At 40.8% G+C, this 22,931-nt stretch overlaps 2 protein-coding genes across 5 annotated transcripts in view; one reads left to right on the forward strand and one right to left on the reverse strand.

Moving 5' to 3' along the window:
- Positions 1–7,729, reverse strand: part of LOC135558844 (guanylate kinase-like) — a 29,504-nt gene extending 21,775 nt beyond the window's left edge. Inside the window, exon 1 of one of the 2 annotated variants that reach the window (XM_064993011.1) lies at positions 7,574–7,729. In XM_064993011.1, the coding sequence (XP_064849083.1) occupies positions 7,574–7,598 (25 nt within the window). In that variant the 5' untranslated portion in view covers positions 7,599–7,729. Of the gene's footprint in view, positions 1–6,613; positions 6,744–7,573 lie in introns of those variants that run through there. The other variant, XM_064993010.1, reaches the window with a different exon arrangement.
- LOC135558842 (multiple myeloma tumor-associated protein 2 homolog) overlaps positions 1–22,666 on the forward strand; it is a 35,862-nt gene extending 13,196 nt beyond the window's left edge. The window contains exons 2-9 of one of the 3 annotated variants that reach the window (XM_064993009.1): positions 245–387; positions 10,318–10,471; positions 10,557–10,602; positions 10,905–10,987; positions 11,265–11,337; positions 17,772–17,860; positions 17,982–18,098; positions 21,999–22,666. In XM_064993009.1, coding sequence (XP_064849081.1) covers positions 10,329–10,471; positions 10,557–10,602; positions 10,905–10,987; positions 11,265–11,337; positions 17,772–17,860; positions 17,982–18,098; positions 21,999–22,254 — 807 coding nt within the window. In that variant the 5' untranslated portion in view covers positions 245–387; positions 10,318–10,328 and the 3' untranslated portion in view covers positions 22,255–22,666. Of the gene's footprint in view, positions 1–244; positions 388–6,812; positions 7,358–10,317; positions 10,472–10,556; positions 10,603–10,904; positions 10,988–11,264; positions 11,338–17,771; positions 17,861–17,981; positions 18,099–21,998 lie in introns of those variants that run through there. The other 2 variants (XM_064993008.1, XM_064993007.1) reach the window with 2 other exon arrangements.
- The last annotated feature ends 265 nt before the right edge of the window (positions 22,667–22,931 follow it).

The raw sequence follows: 22,931 nt of genomic DNA on the forward strand, positions 1-22,931 counted from the left end.
GAAATTGTTTCAGGCTTGAGGGAGTAAGAACAGTCTGAATGAGTGGACCCTGCCGGGGTCACAGAGCTTTTTCATGCGACCAGAGAGAGTGCCTTTCTGGTTTACCTTTTATATTGACTACGTTATTGTCCGGTTGAAATATTATAGATAGATTATTTAGGCTAAAAACAACCTGAGGATAGAAATATGTCAAACGATGTTTATATTCAATGAACAGGCAGACAAATCCAAATTGTTTCCGTAGTGACTGTTTGAGCCTGTGGATTACTGAAGAAAATGTGAAGAAAACGGAGGTTTTCGGATATGAAGAGAGACTTTATCGAACAAAAGGAACATTTATTGAATAAATGAATGTCTTCGGGGTGCCACAATATTAGATCATCAAAGGTAAGGGATGAATTTTAACTTGTGTAACCCTTCTACTTGGCTGGTTACTGTTTGTAATGATTTGTCTGCTGGGCTATGTTCTCAAATAATTGTAAGCTATGCTTTCGCCGTAAGGCATTTTGGAAATCTGACACCGTGGATGGATTCACAAGAAGTTAATCTTTAAACCAATATAAAATAGTTGTATCTGTTCAGAATTTTTATCATGAGTATTTCTATATTTGGAGCTCTGCAAACTCACTGGATGTTGGCCATGTGGGACGCTAGCGTCCCACACACCCCAGAGACGTTAACACTTTTTTGGTTACTACATGACTCCTTGTGTTATTTCATAGTTTAATGTCTACTATTCTACAGTGTAGGAAATAGTAAATAAAGAAAAACCTTGAATGAGTAGGTGTTCTAAAATCTTTTCCTGGTAGTGTGTGCGTGCATGTGTATACAGTGCCTTGCAAAAGTATTCACCCCCTTGGCATTTTTCCTATTTTGTTGCATTACAACCTGTAATTGAACTTGATTTTTATTTGGATTTCATCTAATGGACATAAAAAAAGTCAAAATTGGCCAAGTGAAAAAAAAAGAAACAAAAGTGGTGCATGCATATCTATTCACCCACTTTGCTATGAAGCCCCTAAATAAGATCTGGTGCAACCCATTACCTTCAGAAGTCACATAGTTGGTTAAATAAAGTCCACCTGTGTGCAATCGAAGTGTCACATGATCTCAGTATACACACACACATTCTGAAAGGCCGCCTAGTCTGCAACACCACTAACTAAGCAAGGGGCACTACCAAGCAAGCAGCACTATGAAGACCAAGGAGCTCTCCAAACAGGTCAGGGACAAAGTTGTGGATAAGTACAGATCAGGGTTGGGTTATAAAAAAAATATCCGAAACATTGAATATCCCACGGAGCACCATTAAATCCATTATTAAAAATAATTGAAATAATATGGCACCACAACAAACCTGCCAAGAGAGGGCCGCACACCAAAACTCACAGACCAGGCAAGGAGGGCATTAATCAGAGGCAACAAAGAGACCAAATATATCCCTGAAGGAGCTGCAAAGCTCCACAGCGGAGATCGGATAATCTGTCCATAGGACCACTTTAAGCCGTACACTCCACAGAGCTGGGCTTTACGGAAGAGTGGCCAGATAAGCCATTGTTTAAAGAACAAAATAAGCAAACACTTGGTGTACACCAAACAGGCATGTGGGAGACTCCTCAAACATATGGAAGAAGGTATTCTGGTCAGATGAGACTAAAATTGAGCTTTTTGGCCATCAAGGAAAACGCTATGTCTGGCGCAAACCCAACATCTCTCATCCCCACAGTGAAGCATGGTGGTGGCAGCATCATCATGCTGTGGGGATGTTTTTCCATTGGCAGGGACTGGGAAACTGGTCAGAATGGAAGGAATGATGGATGGTGCTAAATACAAGGAAATTCTTGAGGGAAACCTGTGTCTTCCAGAGATTTGAGACTGGGACGGAGGTTCACCTTCCAGCAGGACAATGACCCTAAGCATACTGCTAAAGCAACACTTAAGAGAGTGGTTTAAGGGGAAACATTTAAATGTCTTGGAATGGCCTAGTCAAAGCCCGGACCTCAATCCAATTGAGAATCTGTGGTATGACTTAAAGATTGCTGTACACCAGCGAAACCCATCCAACTTGAAGGAGCAGTTTTGCCTTGAAGATCGGGCAAAAATCCAAGTGGCTAGATGTGCCAAGCTTATAGAGACATACCCCAAGAGACTTGCAGCTGTAATTACTGCAAAAGGTGGCTCTACAAAGTATTGAAGAAGTTCTGTTATTATTTCTTGATTGTTTCACAATAAAACAGATTTTGCATCTTCAAAGTGGTAGGCACGTTGTGTAAATCAAATGATACAAACCCCCAAAATATTATTTATTTCCAGGTTGTAAGGCAACAAAAGAGAAATGCCAAGGGGGTGAATACTTTCACATGCCACTGATTGCATCCCATATATATGGGACGCAATATATAACCGTACCGTTACCGTGTCCCACAAATCGTGATGCATACCGAACTGTGGGCCCACTGTAGAACAAAAGCAGAAAAATACTTAGCGCACAAACCATTCTGTCGTGGATGATGTTGGCTTTTGCCGACTGGTCAAGCACCTCGAGCCCCGGTACACACTGCCAGGTAGGTGCTATTTTTCAGATGTTGCCCTACTGGAGTTAAACATTGTTGAAACACACATCTATGAGCTACTTGCTATGGGCGTCACTGCTATTAGCTTCATGACTGACATTTGGACCAGCGATGTCAGCCCCATGAGCATGCTGAGTCTGACAGCAGTGGGTCGACGAGGACTTCGTACTGAGGAAAGCCGTAGCGCATGCTCAAGAATGTGCTGGTTTTCATACCGCTGCTGCCATTTCAAATGGCATTTGAGAATATGTTTGAAACATGAACACACTCCTAGCGCCATTTGAACAACTGACTCAAGAAATAAGCCAATCAAATGCATCTGCAGCAGACACGATACCCTCTGTCATGGCATTGAAACGCCTTCAACAAAACTGCCGACACAGACCTTGGGATTAAAACTTGCAAAAGTACTCGAGGCTGTGAACAAGAGATTCAGTGGCATTCTCTTTGAGCCTCCGTGTTGCCACTATATGCTCGATGCTAGGTACAAGGACCACTACTTCGATGCAGACAAGAAACAGGTTTTACGTGAAATGTTAGACACAGCTGGACAAGATGGAAATGGTCAGTGTGACAGTTCGCACAGAGGAAGAGGCCACGGACAGACAGAGCTGAAACTTCACTGCTTGAAATGTATGATGAAATCCTGGTTGGGACTGAACAATGAAACAGCACAGCAAGTAAGCAAAATAAAAATGTGTTTTATATTTTACTGGTAATGGGGACATACGTAAACGCCAACAATAACTTTTTGGTCAGTGTGTGTTTCAACTATTTAACTGTACTAGAATGCTTAAAAAGGCCACAAATGTTAAATAATTGGTTATCGGTATAGTTTTTTTTGGGGGGGGGCAAGGAGAATATCGGATATTGGCCAAAAATGTAATATCTGTGCATCCGTAACACATTCCAAAATAATTGGGTCTACAACATCACCATACATAGGATGAGCCTATAAGATTTCCGTAACACCTCGAGGCACCACTTTTCAAATGTAACAGAAAACAAGGGGTGCATGCGAGTTGACTACAGGCATGGGATAAAGCTAATTACATTTGAAACAGTCTGCATGCCATTACAGATTTAGCATTAGGTTTACTAAGACAGTTGGCCCTTATATGCGTTCCACAGCATGTGATTGGTCCTTGCTAGACAGTGACCAACCTTTCATCATGTAAAATCAGTTGGCTCTTAATTTCATTAGGCTACTGATTAGTAGTTAATGCAATATGAACAAAGTGTTCAGTCACGTAAGAGATTCCACATGTGTAGGCTATACTTTCTTTTTTTTTTACATTTAGCTAGGCATGTCTTATTTACAATGACGGCCTACCAGGGAATAGTGGGTTAACAATGACAGATTTGTACCTTGTCAGCTTGGGGATTAGATCCAGCAACCTTTTGGTTACTGGCCTAACACTAACCACAAGCCTACCTGCCGCCCCAAAAAAGGGAGGTGTCGTAGAATTACAACATTATGTTAATCAAATGACTTTTATATTAATGTATTCCTATATTAGTACATTCACACGGTCTGTTTTTCTGAGGGCAAACAGAATTGGGTTCTGAGAACTATCATGAGTCTTAACGCTGACAGATTTACGATGGCTTGGTGATAACCTAAAGACTGCATTCCATTCTATGATTAGTGTGTGTGCCTGTGTTGGTGCCAGGGAGACCCAATCTCTAGTTTATTTATCCCATATGGAAGATGAACACTGGACTTAATAATTTGAGGGAATGACCTCATGTCCTTGGTTACATTAGTATTTCTGTATAACAAAGCAGTAAATTAACTAGAGACAGATATTTGGCGGCATGTAAATCTTGATGTTTGTTGCATGAGATTACAATGTACCTTTGTCTCATTTCTATATCTGTTCTTTGTCACAAGGACTCAGGAACACTATAAAGTTGTAACCTAACCCTGTTTGTTTGGACTTGAAGTCTACACCATTGGGTGACCGTTAACACTCCATTACCGCAGTAATAAATAAAGTTACATTGTTTTGAAGAAATCTAAAAGTCTCTCTCATTTGATTAGAATAATTCCACCACAGAGGATATGCTTAACTTTAAAATCAGGGGTGAAATTATATGTAATTTCTTCCCAGTACAGGGTACTTCCTATGTGTGCACGTGCTTTTATTTAAACATTTTATGGGCCTAATAGAATTACATATAGAATCTCTAATTTAATAGGATCGCTATGGGCCTAATAGTCTAGACGTTGTTGTTTAACTTTTAAAATGTATTAGCCTACCTTTTAATGTGTCAAACACAACCATTCATGATGTTTTCATCTGATAGTCAAACAGTTACTTCAATAGGCTCATGTAGACTACCTGCACACATTACTCAGGGACGGCGGGATTTCTGCTCATAATGTATTGCATTTGGTAGGATTTTTTTTTTTAAATCAACTTGTCTATAATTAGATATATTCAGCTTATCCGCTGTCATTACTTGATGCTCGTCTAGAACAGGGTTTTCCAAACTCGGTCCTAGGGCCCCCGGGAGTCACGTTAATGCAGAATTCTGCGTTTTTCATGCAAAAAAAAAAAAGAATGCATAAGATATCTTGCTGCATTTTGTAAAGCCAGATTTAAAAAAAAAATGCTTCTTATTGTCATTTCTGCTCAGCGTCAGACTAATGTTGTGCTTCAGTTATACTTCTCTACTTGGATGAGAAGTCACAAACTGGCATTCTATCATCAGACAGCACTGACTGATATGTGGCTACATTTCTCAGTGTTTCTCAGGTAATATTAACTTAGAACGTAACCAACTACAGTTTCTATGATAAACAGAAATATGGCAATGCAAAAAATGCATTGCTTTTTCATTGTATGCTCATTTACTTGTGCGGCTGTTAGCCAAATAGCATTGCACTTCTGTTTTCATGAAAATATAGCTATTTTCTGCCGAACGTGTTGTATTTTCTGTTAAGGAAAATATGCATGCGAAGTGGTTTCAAATGAAGGTCTGCATTTTGAAAATGCTAATTTCTGAACTCCGAACACTACACAGCTGATTAAAATACTCAAAGCTTGATGATGAGACGGTTATTTGAATCAGCTGTGTAGTTTAGTTTTTTTTTGCCCTAGCACATGCACCCAGCGGGGGCCCCAGGACCAAGTTAGGGAAACCCCGGTCTAGAATACTAAATAAAGCCTTGCTCACCAGAATGTCATAAATCAATAGAATTATTAATGCATCATCAACAACCTAGTTGACGTCGGAAAAGTGATTCCATTTCCTCTTCACTCACGGAGCGAGGGGAATTTAGGGACCAGGGAGATTTCCAAATGACAGTTTAAGGAACTGAAAAGATGTGAAAACGTATCCAACATGTTTCTTATGGTATTTCACTCATTCATTAGGCCTAAACAAGTCTTGTAATCTGAATTGATGCGTACACTGCTGTCCACACACTTCTCTCTGCCTTGGCAAAATGTCTGTGTTACCATTGAACCACACCACATTTTGGAGCATATTCCACATCTATTTGTGAATTTAAAAAATGATAAAGTCAAATAGATTCCAAGAGAACTGTAGACAGCATACCCCCACTATTGCTTTTGCCAGTACTTCATACCAAACCGCTCCATCTTATTTTCACCCCTGACAATCTAAAAACCATTTTGCATGAGATGGTCCTAGAATCCATATTTTATGCAGTTTAAATTTCCCACCATATTGTCCCCTATAATAAAATCACAAGCATGCTGGCTTTCTAGAAACATCCAAATTGAAGCCAGCTAAACGTTGACACCTAATTTAGGCACCACTTACAATATATATAGCAGGTTGGACTTCTAATAGCTGTGTGGGAGAGGATAGATGATTACGTAAACAAGACATGTTAAACTTTAGAATTAGAAAGCAAACATCCACTTCTGTCAAGTAGAACACGGATTGACCAATGTTTATGGCCTGTGTGACAGACTGGCTAGCTACCTTCTAAGGTGATGAGAGAGAAACAGCAGGGCTATTGACACCTTTTATAGACTAGCGGTCAAAAGGGTATATCATCCTACCTGAGAAGAGCCTGAAGAAATGCCTCATATACATCTGCAATGACTGCGGTCCAAGATCTCAATAATGTCTCCAAGGCGTCTTCTCCATATTCTGTCTACCTTGTGTGAGAGCCATCACAGATCGAGTTTGACGTCATCATCACGAGCCAAACAAACGAGTAATTCGTGAGCGTTTGACCGCATGCTATACATAAGACTTCCACAGCTCGTCTGGCAATCTGCAACCAAATCCATGTTTAAAGTTGACATAGAAAATAATCGAATTGTTTGATGAACGTGTTTTACAGTGGTAGCAGATTTAGCATTGCGAACTGTGCGCAATGAACGCCCCCAGCTAAATTAGCCATCTGCGCGCATGCGGATCGTGCAAACGCCAGAGAAAAAGCCGTTTGCAACGGTGTTGTGTACTTAGTTTTTCAAAAGTTTAGCTAGCTACATTTCTTCAAAATACTAAAAAGGCTACTCGACGTGCTTCTAACGTTAGCTTGCTATATAATCCAAGTGCTAGCTTTCTCGCCCGAGGCGAACGTGGAAGAGAACCAACCTGGCAGGACAGTCAGAAGGAAACCTGGATGCAGATCAAAACAGGGCCTAGCGCGCACGTGTAAACAAGCCTTTCATCGTTTAGCTTTATTACAACTGAAATAATGTTTGGTGCCTCGAGATCTGGGGGTGTAAGGGGAGGGCAAGACCAGTTCAACTGGGACGATGTGAAAGGCGACAAACACAGGGAAAACTACCTCGGTAAGTGGAGTAAAATGGGCATCCACCCATCGTCAACGACAGTGCGGTGCTACAGTAGCTGTCTAGTTTACTATATTCGCCTTGCGAAGTACTAGCCAAATGTTAAATAGGTACATTTTATACACTAGTTAGATGCGTGTAAGTGCCAATGTATAATCAATGTAGCTAGCAATAGTAACGTCAACTTGTAAACATTTCTCAATGCCACGTTCTTACCTTTTTCCTTATTGTAGTCCCTCATTACATTGCTTGTGTGTAACTCAGTATCTGCCTGAAACTTTGGTAAACCTAGTTATGTCGAGCTTGAGAAAGTCAAACGCACACAGCTGACCCCAGTATTGAATACTGGCAAGGTCCATGGAGAGCGGCACGCACACTGTACTGCAGTTGGCCTGGGAATGTGATGCTGCCAGCTACGTAGCTAGTAGGCGCACAGATATAGCTTGCTATGAGATATGAAGTAATCATAAATACACACACTATACTGAAATATATACGCAACAATTTCATTGATGTTACTGAGTTACAGTTCATATGAGGAAATCATTCAAATGAAATACATTCATTAGGCCCTAATCTATGGATTGCACGTGTCTGGGAATACAAATATGCATATGTTGGTCAGCTACAGTACCTTACCAGAACGGGCCTCAGGATTTCGTCGCGGTATTTTTGTAAAATGCAATCTTGATTGTTGTTCGTAGTTTATGCCAGCCCATACCCTAACCCCAATCTTTCCCCAAGGTTGACATCAGCAATCTGCTCGGTCATATACGTGATCTGAGGTTGAGGCAGATTGGATATATTGCCACATTTTCTGAAACGTGTTGGAGGCGGTTTATGGTAGAATAATTAACATTCAATTATCTGGCAAAAGTTATGGTGGGCAGTCAGCATGCCAATTGCACACTCTCACAACTTGAGCCCGTCTGTGGCATTGTGTTCTATGTCAAAACTGCACATTGTAGTGGCCATTTTAGTGCACCTGTGTAATGGTCATGCTGTTTAATCAGCTTCTTGATATGCCACACCTGTCAGTTGGATTATTTATCTTGTCAAAGGACAAGTGCTCACGTAAAGGGATATAAACAAATTTGTGCACAGCATTTGAGAGAAATACGATTTTTGTGCGTATTGAACATTTTTGGGATCTTTTCTTTCAGCTCATGAAGCATGGCACCAACACTTTACATGTTGTGTTTATATTTTTTGTTCGGTGTACATGGCCAAAAGTATGTGGACAGTCCTTCAAATGAGTGGATACGGCTATAGCCACACCTGAAATCGTGCACCCAGCTATACAATGTCCATAGACAAATGTTGGCAGTGGAATGGCCTGTACTGAAGAGCTCAGTGACTTTCAACTTTGCACCGTCATAGGATGCCACCTTTTCAACAAGTCAGCTCATCAAATGTCTGCCCTGCTAGTGCTGTTATTGTGTAGTGGGTATGTCTAGGAGCAACAATGACACAGCCGCAAAGTGGTAGGCCACACAAGCTCACAGAACAGGACCGCTGATGTAAAAATTGTCTGTCCTTGGTTGCAACACTCACTACTGCGTTCCAAACTGACGTTGCCTCTGGAAGAATGTTCAGCACAATAACTGTTCGGGAGCTTCATGAAATGGGTTTCCGTGGTCGAGCAGCCACATGCAAGCCTAAGATCACCATGCGCAATGCCAACCGTTGACAGGAGTGGTGTAAAGCTCGCCGCCATTGAACTCTGGAGCTGTGGAAACTTGTTTCCTTGGCGTGAAGAATCATGCTTCAACATCTGGCCATCCATCGGACAAATCTGGGTTTGGCAGATGCCAGGAGAATGCTACCTGCCCCAATGCATAGTGCCATCTGTAAAGTTTGGTGGAGGAGGAATAATGGTCTAGGACTGTTTTTCATGGTTTGTCTAGGCCCCTTTGTTTCAGTGAAGAGAAATCTTCATGCGACAACATATGTCATTCAAGAGGATTCTGTGCTTCCAACTTCGTGGCAACAGTTTGGGGAAAGCCCTTTCCTGTTTCAGTATGACAATGCCCCCATGCACAAAGCAAGGTCCATACATAAATGGTTTGTTGAGATCAGTGTGGAAGAACTTGACTGGCCTGCACACAACCCCATCGAATACCTTTGGGGTGAATTTGGGATGAACACTGACTGTGAGCCAGGCCTAATCACCCAAAATAAGTCCCCGACCTCACTAATTCTCTTGTGGCTGAATGGAAGTCCCCGCAGGTATGTTCCAACATCTAGTGGAAAGTCTTCCCAGAAGAGTGGAGGCTGTTATAGCAGCAAAGGGGGGAACATCTCTATATTAATGTCCATGATTTTGGAATGAGATGTTTGACGAGCAGGTGTCCACATACAAGTACTTCTGGCCATGTATGTATGTCTGTGTAATGTATGCATGTATATATGTATGAATTGACTGACTTTAAATGCTGTACAATTTTGAGATGTTCTCCAAATTAATACACTGGTCACGATAACTATTTTTCTAAGGCTTTAAAACACTGCAGCCTGTTGCAAAATCTTAGATTTTTAGATATCACCCTGAGTAAGAATAGTTATGATAATCACTTCTGTGTTTTGAAAATCAAACATAATTCAACTTTATGTATAACTTCATTATTAAAACCATGTCACTCTAACCATATCTACATGTACATACTACCTCAATCAGCCTGACTAACCGGTGTCTTTACTTAGCCTTGCTACTTTTATAGCCTCGCTACTGTATCTAGCCTTGCTACTGTTATTTTTCACTGTCTTTTTACTGTTGTTTTTTATTTCTTTACTTACCTATTGTTCACCTAATACCTTTTTTGCACTATAAGTAAGCATTTCACTGTAAGGTCTGCACCTGTTGTATTTGGCGCACGTGACAAATAAACCTTTGATTTGATTTGGGCATGCATGCTTGCATTTTAAGTATAGTTACATCCCCGTTATTGTATCATCCCCAGGGAACTCTCTTATGGCACCGGTGGGGCGATGGCAGAAAGGCAAAGATCTGACGTGGTATGCTAAAGACAAAAAAGGCGTTGTCAAGCCTATGTCAAGAGAAGAGGAGCTTGCCACTGTGAAAGCAGCAGAGCAAGAGGCACTGATGGCTGCCCTGTAAGAGGAACATCACCCAAAAATAAGAACCTTACAGAAATATTAGAATAAAATGTAAAGCTTATGTCTTATTCTGTGTTTTCAGAGGCCACAAGAATATAAAGAGACAACCAACTGGCCTGACCAAAGAGGTGCTTCTTTTTTTCCTTCGTAGTGTTTTTGAGACACATTTGTATTCTGTGCTAGATTGCATGTTTTGGATCACAGTCATGTCTTTGTTTTATAGTATCACAACAGCATTAGAACATTGAAGATAACGTTTCAATAAATCACATTTATTTAGATGTTGGTTTTTTTGCAGTTGTCACAGTGATTTACAGTAACTAGACCAGATCCCAAATAGCAAGCATAATCCATTTACAATCAAATTTGATCATACATTTTAGGGGTGAGAACATGATTTCTTTAATTCCAATTGCAATGTGCCCAACAGGACCTTGCAGATGTGTGCAGGAGGGAGGATGTGGAAGCTGAGGACAGAGATGTGGATAGAGTCTCAGGCCTTGGAAGCTCTGGGTAACTGTTAGGCTCTGATTCTGTATTACAGTCAGAGATTTCACCAACAAAAGATTAATGGTTTTGGAGCCACTATGGCTCTTGAGTTGTTTATGTATCCTCAGTTTAGAGATGTTTATTTTCTAAGCATTATCGCTCATTAGACTATTTTTGTAGGAACATAGGTGAGTCCATGGCAGAGTTTCCCCTTAAAATTACAAATGGAGAAAAAAGGTGCTTGCCGTATTGGATTGGAGTGTACTAGTTGAGTAATTATTCATATGTTTTCTGTCATCAGTGCAACGTCACGGAAAATGGTGTTCTCCCAAAAGGAGAAGGAAGCTGCCAAAATTGGCTTGTCAGTCTTCACAGTAAGTTTATTTTCATGCTCTCTGTGTAGAACATCCAAACTCAATTTAGCTATACAGTATAGTACACAACAGCGTGTTGGTGTGTTAATCCATTTGTGTTAGCTACACATTTGTGGCCCAGTGGCGTTTTAAGATCAGGGAGGATACTTTATTTTTTTATTATGAACATGACCGTATTTCTATTACAGCATATTGGATGACTGTCATTCATATTCCATTCACCCAGCTCAATGGATCATCGATGGGTTTAGGCTACTACATAATACTTGAATTTGCCCTTTATCCGTCATGAGGTTGTTACAACCTAGCCTTCAAATGAAAGTTTGAGAGACAAATTGGTGTAATCAAGGTGACAGATGGTGACACATTCAATACCTAGCCTGTATCTAGCTGATCTGGGGCGTAATCATTAGTACAAACAGTTGCAAAATGTTCAGTTTTGCAACTAAAATTGGAGTTTCTATTGGACAAATTTGGGTTGGTCCATCCCGCTTCGTTCCGTTTGCTTCCATTTAAGAAATCCACAATTCTAAAATGTATTGTCTACTCAGGGATAACAGGGCGATGAAGTAGTCGGAGCTAGACATACAAAGTCGTACCATGCATGAAAATCTAATATTTTCGGAGATTCCTGAGGACGCATCCAATAATCCAGAGGGCAGGATCAGAGAATTAATGGAATCCACCTTGCAACTTCCTTTAGAGACTGTAAACAAGGTGGCTTTTCACCATGGACACAGACTTTGAGTTCGGCGCAACAAGACCAAGATCATTGCAAAATTTGACCACCACCAACAAAAGGAGCTGATCAACAGCAGGGGCTTAAAGGGAGCAAATTCGGTCTCGATGACCAATTTCTACAGGAAATAAATGAACACCGCAAGAGACTGTATCCTGTACAGAGGCAACAGGGGGAGAGGGGTAAGCGTGCCTTTCTCATTGTGGACAAATGCTTTATAGATGGACAGCTATTCCGAGACAGCTCCATAACACCATGGCTGTACTAAATTCTACAGTGACTTCAGGTTACGAAAAAGAAAGAAAGTAACGTTATGGGAACTGTAAAAATATCTGAACACTGAAGTGGATATGAACACACACGTATTCAATTACATGTTCACTTACACATACATATACACTTGACCTCGCTCTCTTCTCTTTCTCTCTTTTCTCCCTCACCTCACTCGATTGTCGAACTGTTCTATAATTTAATATGGTTCTTGTTTATCTTTTCTGTCTTTATCTACATGTTTACAACGAGCAAGGGGAAGATCTCAGAATAGGGACATTTGGGGAATAATAACATTGTATGGGGATACATTTGTACTGTAGTGAAGCCGTCTCTATAGTAATGCAAGGTCTCTTTCATGATCATGTGAAACGTCAATTGCTATGGAAATGCTGGGATGTGTTTTTCAATGATGTTAAAGGTAATTATGATGCAACTATGATGGTGATACAATATGGATTACAATTATCATCTTGAATATTAAGACTATACACACTACATGTTACACACATAGACACTCAACCATGCAAATCACACATAGTCTTACTCTTATACAGACATTGTACACACTCACTAAACAATATCCAATAAACACATCAATTTACTCATTTACTACACACATATCTTGTCTCAATTTTCTAACATCTGTGGCATTGCCTCACAGGCAAACAGACAAGGGCATAAAACATATATTGCTGGAACCAATTTTATTTTAAATTCTAGATATCAGATATTTGAAAGCTCTAGTTTTGACCTTCATAATACCTCTGATGGCAGTAACCTAATTATGGTCACTTTTCACTGAGAATAGTATCTAGTTATGGTAAGGGGTGAAATAAGTATAGCCAGTTATAATTGTAATGGTTTAGCAGATTACTAAAAAAAGATCTGTCTTTATGTGGCTAAAAGGAATATAACATATACTGTTTACAGGAAACTCACTCTACATCCTTACATTAAGTTGTGTGGGAAAAAATAATGGGGTGGTGAAATAATTTTCGGTCATGGACAACTCAAAAGGTGTGATGATATTCATTTAACAAAAATGAATGTGCAAATAGTTAGGAATGAATCGAAAGGAAGGTGGATCTTTTTGAATATGAAAGTGGATGAAAAAGAGATTTGGCTCATTAATCTATATGTTCCAAATCAGGATGATCCATACTTCTTCGAAAATATTTATAGATATCCTCAATGGATTGTAAAGGAAATCACTTTACAAACTATCATCACAGAGACTAAAAAACCCAGACCTAGTGAGATATACATGGAGGAGACTTAATCAAGCTAGTTGTCTTGACTACTTTCTTGTCTCTTTCTCTCTTGCATCAAAGGTTAAAAAAGTTTTAATAGGAGACAGAATGCGATCGGATCATCATCTAATTGGCCTTCACATAACTCTTATAGAATTTCCATGTTGACGGGTATATTGGAAATTTAATCCAAGTTTACTGGAGAACAACTTATTTTTAACTAAGACAAAATAATTTAACAATTTTTCCAGTATAACATAGGAACAGCAAATACAGTTATTGTTTGGGATACCTTTTAAATGTACCTTCAGAGGTCATTCAATATTCATCAATAATAATAAAAGTCGTTTTTGGCAAAAGAGACAAGACTAACATGAACTAATAGGACAGGTAGATACAAAATAAGTTATAGGTAAATCAAAAAGAACTTGAACTTATTCAAGAACGATCTAATATAATCTATTACAAAGTCGGGTTTTTTACCTTTATTTAACTAGGCAAGTCGGTTAAGAACAAATTCTTATTTTCAATGACGGCCTAGGAACAGTGGGTTAACTGCCTGTTCAGGGGCAGAACGACAGATTTGTACCTTGTCAGCTCGGGGGTTTGAACTTGCAACCTTCCAGTTAATAATCCAACGCTCTAACCACTAGGCTACCCTGCCGCCCAGATAAAGCAAACTGGATGGAAACTGGATGGAATATGTTGAAAAATGCACACAATTCTTTCTGAATCTCCAACACAGGAACGCTAACAAAAATAATCTGCAGAAACTCGTTACTGAAGATGGAGTCATCTATGATTCTCCAAATGATGTTTTTTAAAGGGGAAGCTAAATATTTTAAGCAGATGGAAAAGAGAATGTCTCATCCTCTCCCACTGAATGAAGATTACGGTTAGGAATTCTTTCCAAATATTTAAAAAATGAAAATTAACAATTGTACAAAAGGATCAGTGCGAAGGCCAAATTACAGAGAACTTTGAGGCTATTAAATCCTTTGTCTGGAAATAACCCAGGGCTTGATGGCATACCGGTAGAAGTATATCAAGCCTTTTTTTATATACTCCATTGTTCGCTTGTTTTAACAGCTCCTATAGAAATAAATGGAAGTCTGTCAGGTACTCAGCAGGATGGTCTGATTTCACTATTATTCAAACAAGGCCCAGATGACAAATCTAAAGACCCAGTCTATCTATAAAAAAAACTGGAGGCCCCTTACACTTCAATGTTGTGATGCAAAATACTAACGAAATGCAAGGGTGTCTGTTAAACAAGGGTGTCCGCTGTCACCATATCTATTCGCTATGGCCATCGAAATGCTAGCTATTAAAATCATATCCAATGACAACATTAGATGATTAGAAATCCAAGGCTTAAAAACAAAGGTGTCCATGTATGCCGATGACTCAATTTTTAAATTAAGTCCGCAAGCTAGATCCCTGCAATGTCTCATTGAAGATAGGTTTTAGTCCAGAAAAGTTAATTATGATAAGTGTACAATATTACGTAATGGATCTTTAAAAAATACAACTTTTACATTACCCTGCAGTTTACCTATAATATGGGAAGACGGTGAAGTAGACATATTTGGTATTCATATCACAAAATATATAAATAAGCTCTCCACAATGAATTTCAATAGAAAACTTAGAAATAGAAATACCTGTATTTATGGAAAAAATTCCCTGATTAACTCCATAGTCAAATCTGTTTACTCACTTTCTTATGGCACTGCCTACTCCTGATGGTTCATTTTTCAAATCATATAAGCAAAAATATTTTGCTTAATCTGGGATGCTATACCAGACTAAATAAAGCGTGCCTATCTATATAATGAATATGAATTGGGTGAGTTGAGTTTATTAAATATAAAAGCACTAAACCTCTTTCTAAAAGCGTCACTTATTCAAAAGTTTTATTTGAACCTTAAATGGTTCTCAAGTAGATTACTAAGAAAAGCTCATCCATTGTTTAAAAATGGCCTCTGTGCAGATTGCAATGTCTCATTTAAGATTCATTGAAAATTAGACTTTTTTTCAAAGCATTGCAGCGCTGGCTACAAATTTAATTTCATCCCCCCCCTGAAAAAATAGAACAAATATTATGGCAGAACTCAAATGTGCTGGTTGTTAAAATACCTGTATTTATGGGAAATATGTTTGAAAAGGGTATTTTGTTCTAAAATTATGTTGTAAATTGGAATGGTAGAGTTATATCTTTCATGGAGTTATCAGAATTGTACATGAAGGTCTGCTCAATCCAAGAGTACAACCAATTTGATTACAGCGTTACCTAAAAAATGGAGGAGGCAGGTGGCAGCGGGAGGAAGTAGGGAACTGGTCTGTCTGCCCAAAATTAAGGATCAAAACTAGCAGAGGAATAAAACTAGCATAATTAGGAAAGTATACCAGTTTCATTTGAGGACCAGTATGTTGACAACTGTGCCATACAGATTGCAAAATAGTTGGGAAGAGATTTTTGATGTACTGATTCCATGGTACAGGGTTATTGAGTTGATATATGAAACGACTCAAGATTCAATACTTTGTGCTTTTCAGCTAAAATTATTATGTAGAATTCTTGCCACCAACAAAATGTTGAATATTTGGGGCATAAAATCATCGAAGCTCGGCAGATTTTGTTGTCTCAGGTTCAGGAATGGCTGAAAATGCGTAACATTGATCCAAAATTGACCCTAGAAATAGTACTGTTAGGAGATCTGCAGAGACCGGGTCAGTCAATTACTAATATACTGATACTCTTATCTTCAACTCGCAATCTGTGGATTCTATTCAATTAGATAGATTTAAATCTATGTTAAACAGCAGAGTTGAAAGATATATGTTGCGTAAAAATCCAAAGAGAGTGGCTAGCAGAGGTAGGTGGGATGGGCTGAGGGAAGCTGAGTGTTGGGGATGTGGAATTAGAGACAAGTGGGAGTGGAGTTGCTGCAAATACACACACACACGGGCACACTCACACACATGTAAATGGTGCCAGACATGCACTCAAACATATACAGTTTGCCTTGCTGTTATGATTTTAGTCATCTTTGTTGTCCTTTGTTTTTTTTTTCTTGTCTTTTTTTCTTTGTTCTTGCTTGTTCATATTTTTGGTTGGTGCATGGGGGGAGGGTTCTTGGGGGTGGGGAATGGATTTTTTTTTTTAAATCTCGGTCTCGGATGTTTGTGGGACAGTTGTGGGGGATCTTGGAGGGTTCGCGTCCCTGGTTATTTTGGCCTTGTGGGAGATCTGTCGACGTGCCCTTGAGCAGGGCGTTGACCCTGGATGCTTCTGTGTGCCGCTCTGAATGGGAGTCTGTTGGATGACTGGTGTGGTGTAGATATTGAGCGGCTTTACTGCAAGTATATTGTATGTTTTGGATATTGTGTTTTTTTTTAAAGATTTTTAAAAATAAACGTTTTAAAACAGAATTGGCAGAATGTACATATACACTTGAATGAGTTGCAGTGTTGGATAGCCTTCATCCAGCTAGCTAACATTAATAGCATTATTCTCTGTCTGGTTGTTGAGTAGGATAAATTAGCTTCATTAGCTAAGTGAAAGGTAAACTAAGAAGAAGAGAGAAATACTAAATATAGCTAGAAATGCATTTGTTCAAAACTGCTAAACTATCTCTGAGTCAATTACTCACTACACATTATGCACTGCAGTGGTAGCAAGCTATAGCTTATGCTTTCAGTATTGGATTAATTCTCTGAACCTTTGATTGGATAGACATGTCAGTTTATGCTGCAAGCGCTCTGATAGGTTGGAAGTTGTCATAATAACTGTGTAAGTCTATGAAAGGGGGTGAGAACCATGAGCCTCCTAGGTTTTGTTATGAAATCAATGTACCCAGAGGAGGACAGAAAATAGCTGTCCACCGGCTACACTATTGAACTATCCGAAAAGATGCTGTTGAGGCTACTATAGACATAAATTGTAAAACAGTCTTTTAATCAGTTATTTGGTGACGTTAATATATTTATTATAGTTGTATCTAAAAATGATCACTTTGAAATTTTATGAAATTCGCTGAGTATGATGGTCACCTTGTTCCTCTGAGGAGCCGCCACTGGTGTAGCGACATGATTTATACAGCTTGGGAATTGATGCTGTAATAGACGTTGCATGATTATGGTCATAATGGAGAGCACTATTTTCACAGCACCATAAAACAGAAGGGAAGTCTGGAAGCCTGGAAGCCTTCGCCAGAAAGATGTCTGAGAACACAGAGAAACAGGACATGGATCAAAGGTAACGTCTTATTGATCACATATTCTGTTGACAATCGATTCCCTGAGGTACATTTCTTCCATTACTGTCCAAACAAAAAAGATTATAGTCAAGACTTGTCTGTTATACTTTCCCATCATAGACATGAGAGCAGCAAAAAGAAGAAAAAGGAAAAGAGGGAAAAAAAGGAAAAGAAGAAGAAGAAAAGGCAGAGAAGAGACTCTTCCTCCTCTTCAGGTTCAGACAATGACAGTAAAAGGTTAGCATGTTTCTGCCTTTTTAACCTGCAGGTCATGTGTACATATTATCTTTATGCCTTTTTAAAATTATAATGCAACATTTATCACAAACTGTGAACTGTACATGGCGCCGACAGAGATGGTCGCCTCGCGTTCTTAGGAAAGTATGCAGTATTTTAATTTTTTTATGCATTATTTCTTACACTGTTACCCCAGGACATCTTAAGTCTTATTACATACAGTCAGGAAGAACTATTGGATATAAGAGCAATGTCAACTTGCCATCATTACGACCAGGAATGGCGACTTTCCCGAAGCAGATCCTCTGTTTGGACCACCACCCAGGACAATGGATTGATCCCAGTAGGTTGACCCAAAACAACGGCGCTGCAGAAGGGGCAGACGGAGCGGTCTTCTGGTCAGACTCCGTAGACGTGCACATCGCTCACCGCTCCCGAGTGGACATTGGCGAGTACTAAAGTCTTTTGACAACAAGGTAAATTAAATTCGAGCAAGGGATGCCTTCCAGAGAGACATCAGAGATTGTAACATTCTCTGTTTCACGGAAACATGGCTCACTCGGGATACGTTATCAGAGTCGGTACAGACACACGGTTTCTTCACGCATCGCGCAGACAGAAACATCTATCTGGTAAGAAGGGCAGGTATGCCTTATGATTAACAAGTCGTGGTGTGATCATAACAACATACAGGAACTCTAGTCCAACCCCCACGCAGACACCTTGACGGCCCTGAAAGAACTTCATTGGACTCAATGTAAACTGGAAACCACATATCCTGAGGCTGCATTTATTATAGCTGGGGGTTTTAACAAAGCTAATCTGAAAACAAGGTTCCCTAAATTCTATCAGCATATCGAAATCGAGACCCCAGGCTGGCAGCATTCTGGATCATTGCCACTCAAACTTCCGCGACACATACAAAGCCCTCCCTCGCCCTTTTTTTTGCAAATCTGACCACAACTCCATTTTGTGCTCCCAGCCTATAGACCGAAAATAATTCAGGAAACGCCCATGCTCAAGTCTGTTCAACGCTGGTCCGACAATCTGATTCCATGCTTCAAGATTTTAAGCATGGACTGGAATATGTTCCGGATAGCCTCAGACAACAACATTGATGTATACGCTGATTCGGTGAGTGAGTTTATTAGCAAGTGCATCTGTGATGATACACCCACAGTGACTTTTAAAACCTTCCCCAACCAGAAACCGTGGATTGATGTCAGCATTCGCGCAAAACTGAAAGCGCGAACCACTGGTTCTAATCATGGCAAGGCGACCGGAAACATGACCGAATACAAACAGTGTAGCTATTCCCTCTGCAAGGCAATCAAACAAGCTAAGCATCAGTATAGAGACAAAGTAGTCACAATTCAACGGCTCAGACACGAGGCGGATGTGGCAGGGTCTACAGTCAATCACGGATTACAGAAAGAAAACCAGCCCCGTCGCGGACACCAACGTTTAGTTTGTCTGGGAGCAAGACAACTTCTTTGCTCGCTTTGAGGACAATACAGTGCTACCAAAACCGGCGAGCTGTCCTTCACCGCAGCCAACTAGAGTAAAACATTTAAATGTGTTAACTCTCGCAAGGCTGCCGGCCCAGACGGCATCCCTAGCCGTGTCCTCAGAGCATGTGCAGACCAGCTGGCTGGTGTGTTTTCGGACATATTCAATCAATCCCTATCCCAGTCTGCTGTTCCCACATGCTTCAAGAGGGTCACCATTGTTCCTGTTCCAAAGAAAGCTACGGTAACTAAGCTAAACGACTATCGCCCCCGTAGCACTCACTTCCGTCATCATGAAGTTCTTTGAGAGACTAGGCAAGGATCATATCACCTCCACACTACCTGACAACCTTGACCCACTCCATTTTGCTTACTGCCCCAATAGGTCCACAGACGACACAATCGCAATCACACTGCACACTGCCCTAACCCCATCTGGACAAGAGGAATACCTATGTAAGAATGCTGTTCATCGATTACAGCTCGGCATTTAACACCATTGTAGCCTCAAAACTCGCCATTAAGCTTGAGACCCTGGATCTCGACCCCCGCCCTGTGCAACTGGGTCCTGGACTTTGCCGGGCCGGCCCCAAGGTGATGAGGGTAGGAAACATCTCCACCCCGCTGATCCTCAATACTGGGGCCCACAAGGGTGCGTTCTCAGCCCTCTCCTGTACTCCCTGTTCACCCATGACTGCATGGCCATGCACGCCTCCAACTCAATCCTCGAGTTTGCAGACGACACTACAGTGGTAGGCTTGATTACCAACAACGATGACACGGCCTACAGGGAGGAGGTGAGGGCCCTCGGAGTGTGGTGTCATGAAAATAACCTCGCACTCAATGTCAACAAAACAAAGGAGATGATTGTGGACTTCAGGAAACATCCGAGGGAGCACCCCCCTATCCACATCAACGGGACAGTAGTGGAGAAGGTGGAAAGTTTTAAGTTCCTCGGCCTACATATCACGGACAAACTGAAATGTTCCACCCACACAGACAGCGTGGTGAAGAAGGTGCAACAGCGCCTCCTCAACCTCAGGAGGTTGAAGAAATTTGGCTTGTCACCAAAAACACTCAAACTTTTACAGATGCACAATCTTGAGCATCCTGTCGGGCTGTATCACCGCCTGGTACGGAAACTACTCCGCCCACAACAGTAAGGCTCTCCAGAGGGTAGTGAGTTCTGCACAACGCATCACCGGGGGCAAACTACCTGCCCTCCAGGACACCTACACCACCCGATGTCACAGGAAGGCCAAAAAGATAATCAAGGACAACAACCACCCGAGCCACTGCCTGTTCACCCCGCTATCATCCAGAATGCGAGGTCAGTACTGGTGCATCAAAGCTGGGACAGAGAGACTGAAAAACAGCTTCTATCTCAAGGCCATCAGACTGTCAAACAGGCATCACTAACATTGAGTGGCTGCTGCCACCATACTGACTCAAATCTCTAGCCACTTTTAATAATTAAATTGGATGTAATAAATGTATCACTAGTCACTTTAAACAATGCCACTTTATATCATGTTTACATACCCTACATTACTCATCTCATATGTATATGCTGTACTCTATACCATATATTGCATCTTGCCTTTGCCGCACAGCCATCGCTCATCCATATATTTCTATGTACATATTCTTATTCATTCCTTTACACTTGTGTGTATAATGTAGTTGTTGTGAAGTTGTTAGATATTACTGCACTGTCGGAACTCGAAGCACAAGCATTTCGCTACACTCACATTAACATCTGCTAACCATGTGCATGTGACCAGTAAAATTTGATTTGATTTGACACCAAAGTCCTAATAATGATACAAGACAAGTCTTTGCACTAGAGGGCGCTAAATCACTGTTGCAGGGGGAGGTAAAGCTGGTTTTTGGTTCCATCTCAAGGTAAAGCTGGTTTTTGTGGCAAACTTCAAAAGTTCTGTCAACCATTAAACTTTGTATGCTTTGTCAAAATATAGAACAGGTTGTAGCTACCCTTACTAAGGATGTGTCAGTTAATGTGTCCAGCTGCTTAATTAGGTGGTACTACAGGACAATGATGAAAAAGGAGTCTTAGGATGTTTAGCAACAGGAAGCGGTAGTCTTATGAAATTCTAAAATGGGTGTAGGGTTGATTTGAACTGAGTGAATGCATCATCCAGCCCATTGTAATGCTTATCTTGTTTTTTGGGCGGTGGGGCGGGGGAGACCTTATTCATTATTCTCTTATGGAACCCAGATAGTTATCATCCTCATAGATAGGTAAAGATTTGTATCATAACATTAAGTGTATCTCTGCTTTATCTTCCTCAGCCAGCTCTCACAACAGCTTACTTCGACCCCCACCTACTAGTCCCAATCATTGACTCTGTGTGTGTGTTTTGCTCCTCAGGCACAGAAAGGACCACCATCATCATAATCCATCATGCCTCAGTCAGACTGGAGCCAGACCCCATGACAGCCATTCAAGGGGGGGGCCAAAGGGCGAGCGCCACCCCTCCTCCTCCCAACGACGCCAGCAGAGGCATGACACAGACTCCTCCGACAGGGGGTCCCCTGTCCCTCGTCACCGTGCTAGCCACAAGGCAGCCCCTGCTGCTCCTACACAAAGCCACAGGCGGCGCCATGACACAGACTCGGACGATTAAGTTCCCCCCTAACCCCACAATCAGACACACGCAGAGGGAGAGGAGCCCTCTAGTCCACAGCAGAGCAGCTTGACTGGTCTATGGACTGTCCTCATGTACCTCTGGACTGGACTCAGTGGGCTGTGGTTGAGAACAGTGTGTCAATCTGTAGGCTACTCCTCAAACCACCCGCAGGCTTGTGGCCTTGTTGGAACTGATTGTCGTTTTTATCTGTTGAATTTGTGTCTTGGTTATCTTATTCTGAACCAGTACAAATGTATTTTATGATCTAGCTACCAAAATTGAAGGACATTTTGCCACTATTCATGCAAGTAAATCAGGGACTAGTTAAGTACTGAACGCAAGATAAGTAGATGTGTACTTGGTGCTGAAATTAAGTTACTGTCAATAAAAACTATTGCTATTCAAAATATTTAATTCTGGTTTCACACTTGCCCATACCACCACCAGCTAAAAAAAAAAAATGTGGGCCAACAACTGTCACCTATTTGGTTTGTCGCCCTTGGTCATCTGTTGAAAATCCTCTCATTCCGATGCTTATAGTCTCCAATACCCCTCTCCATCCCACTGTGCCTCCTGCACTACTCAGCAGCTTTGCTCCTTTTCTTTCTTCAATCAAGCCAGAACTCCTTTGTCCCCATCCCTCCATTCTGTTCTAGGTTCAGCTCCCTGCCTCT

This window comes from Oncorhynchus masou, chromosome 17 (genome assembly GCF_036934945.1).
Source record: "Oncorhynchus masou masou isolate Uvic2021 chromosome 17, UVic_Omas_1.1, whole genome shotgun sequence".
NCBI lineage: Eukaryota > Metazoa > Chordata > Actinopteri > Salmoniformes > Salmonidae > Oncorhynchus > Oncorhynchus masou.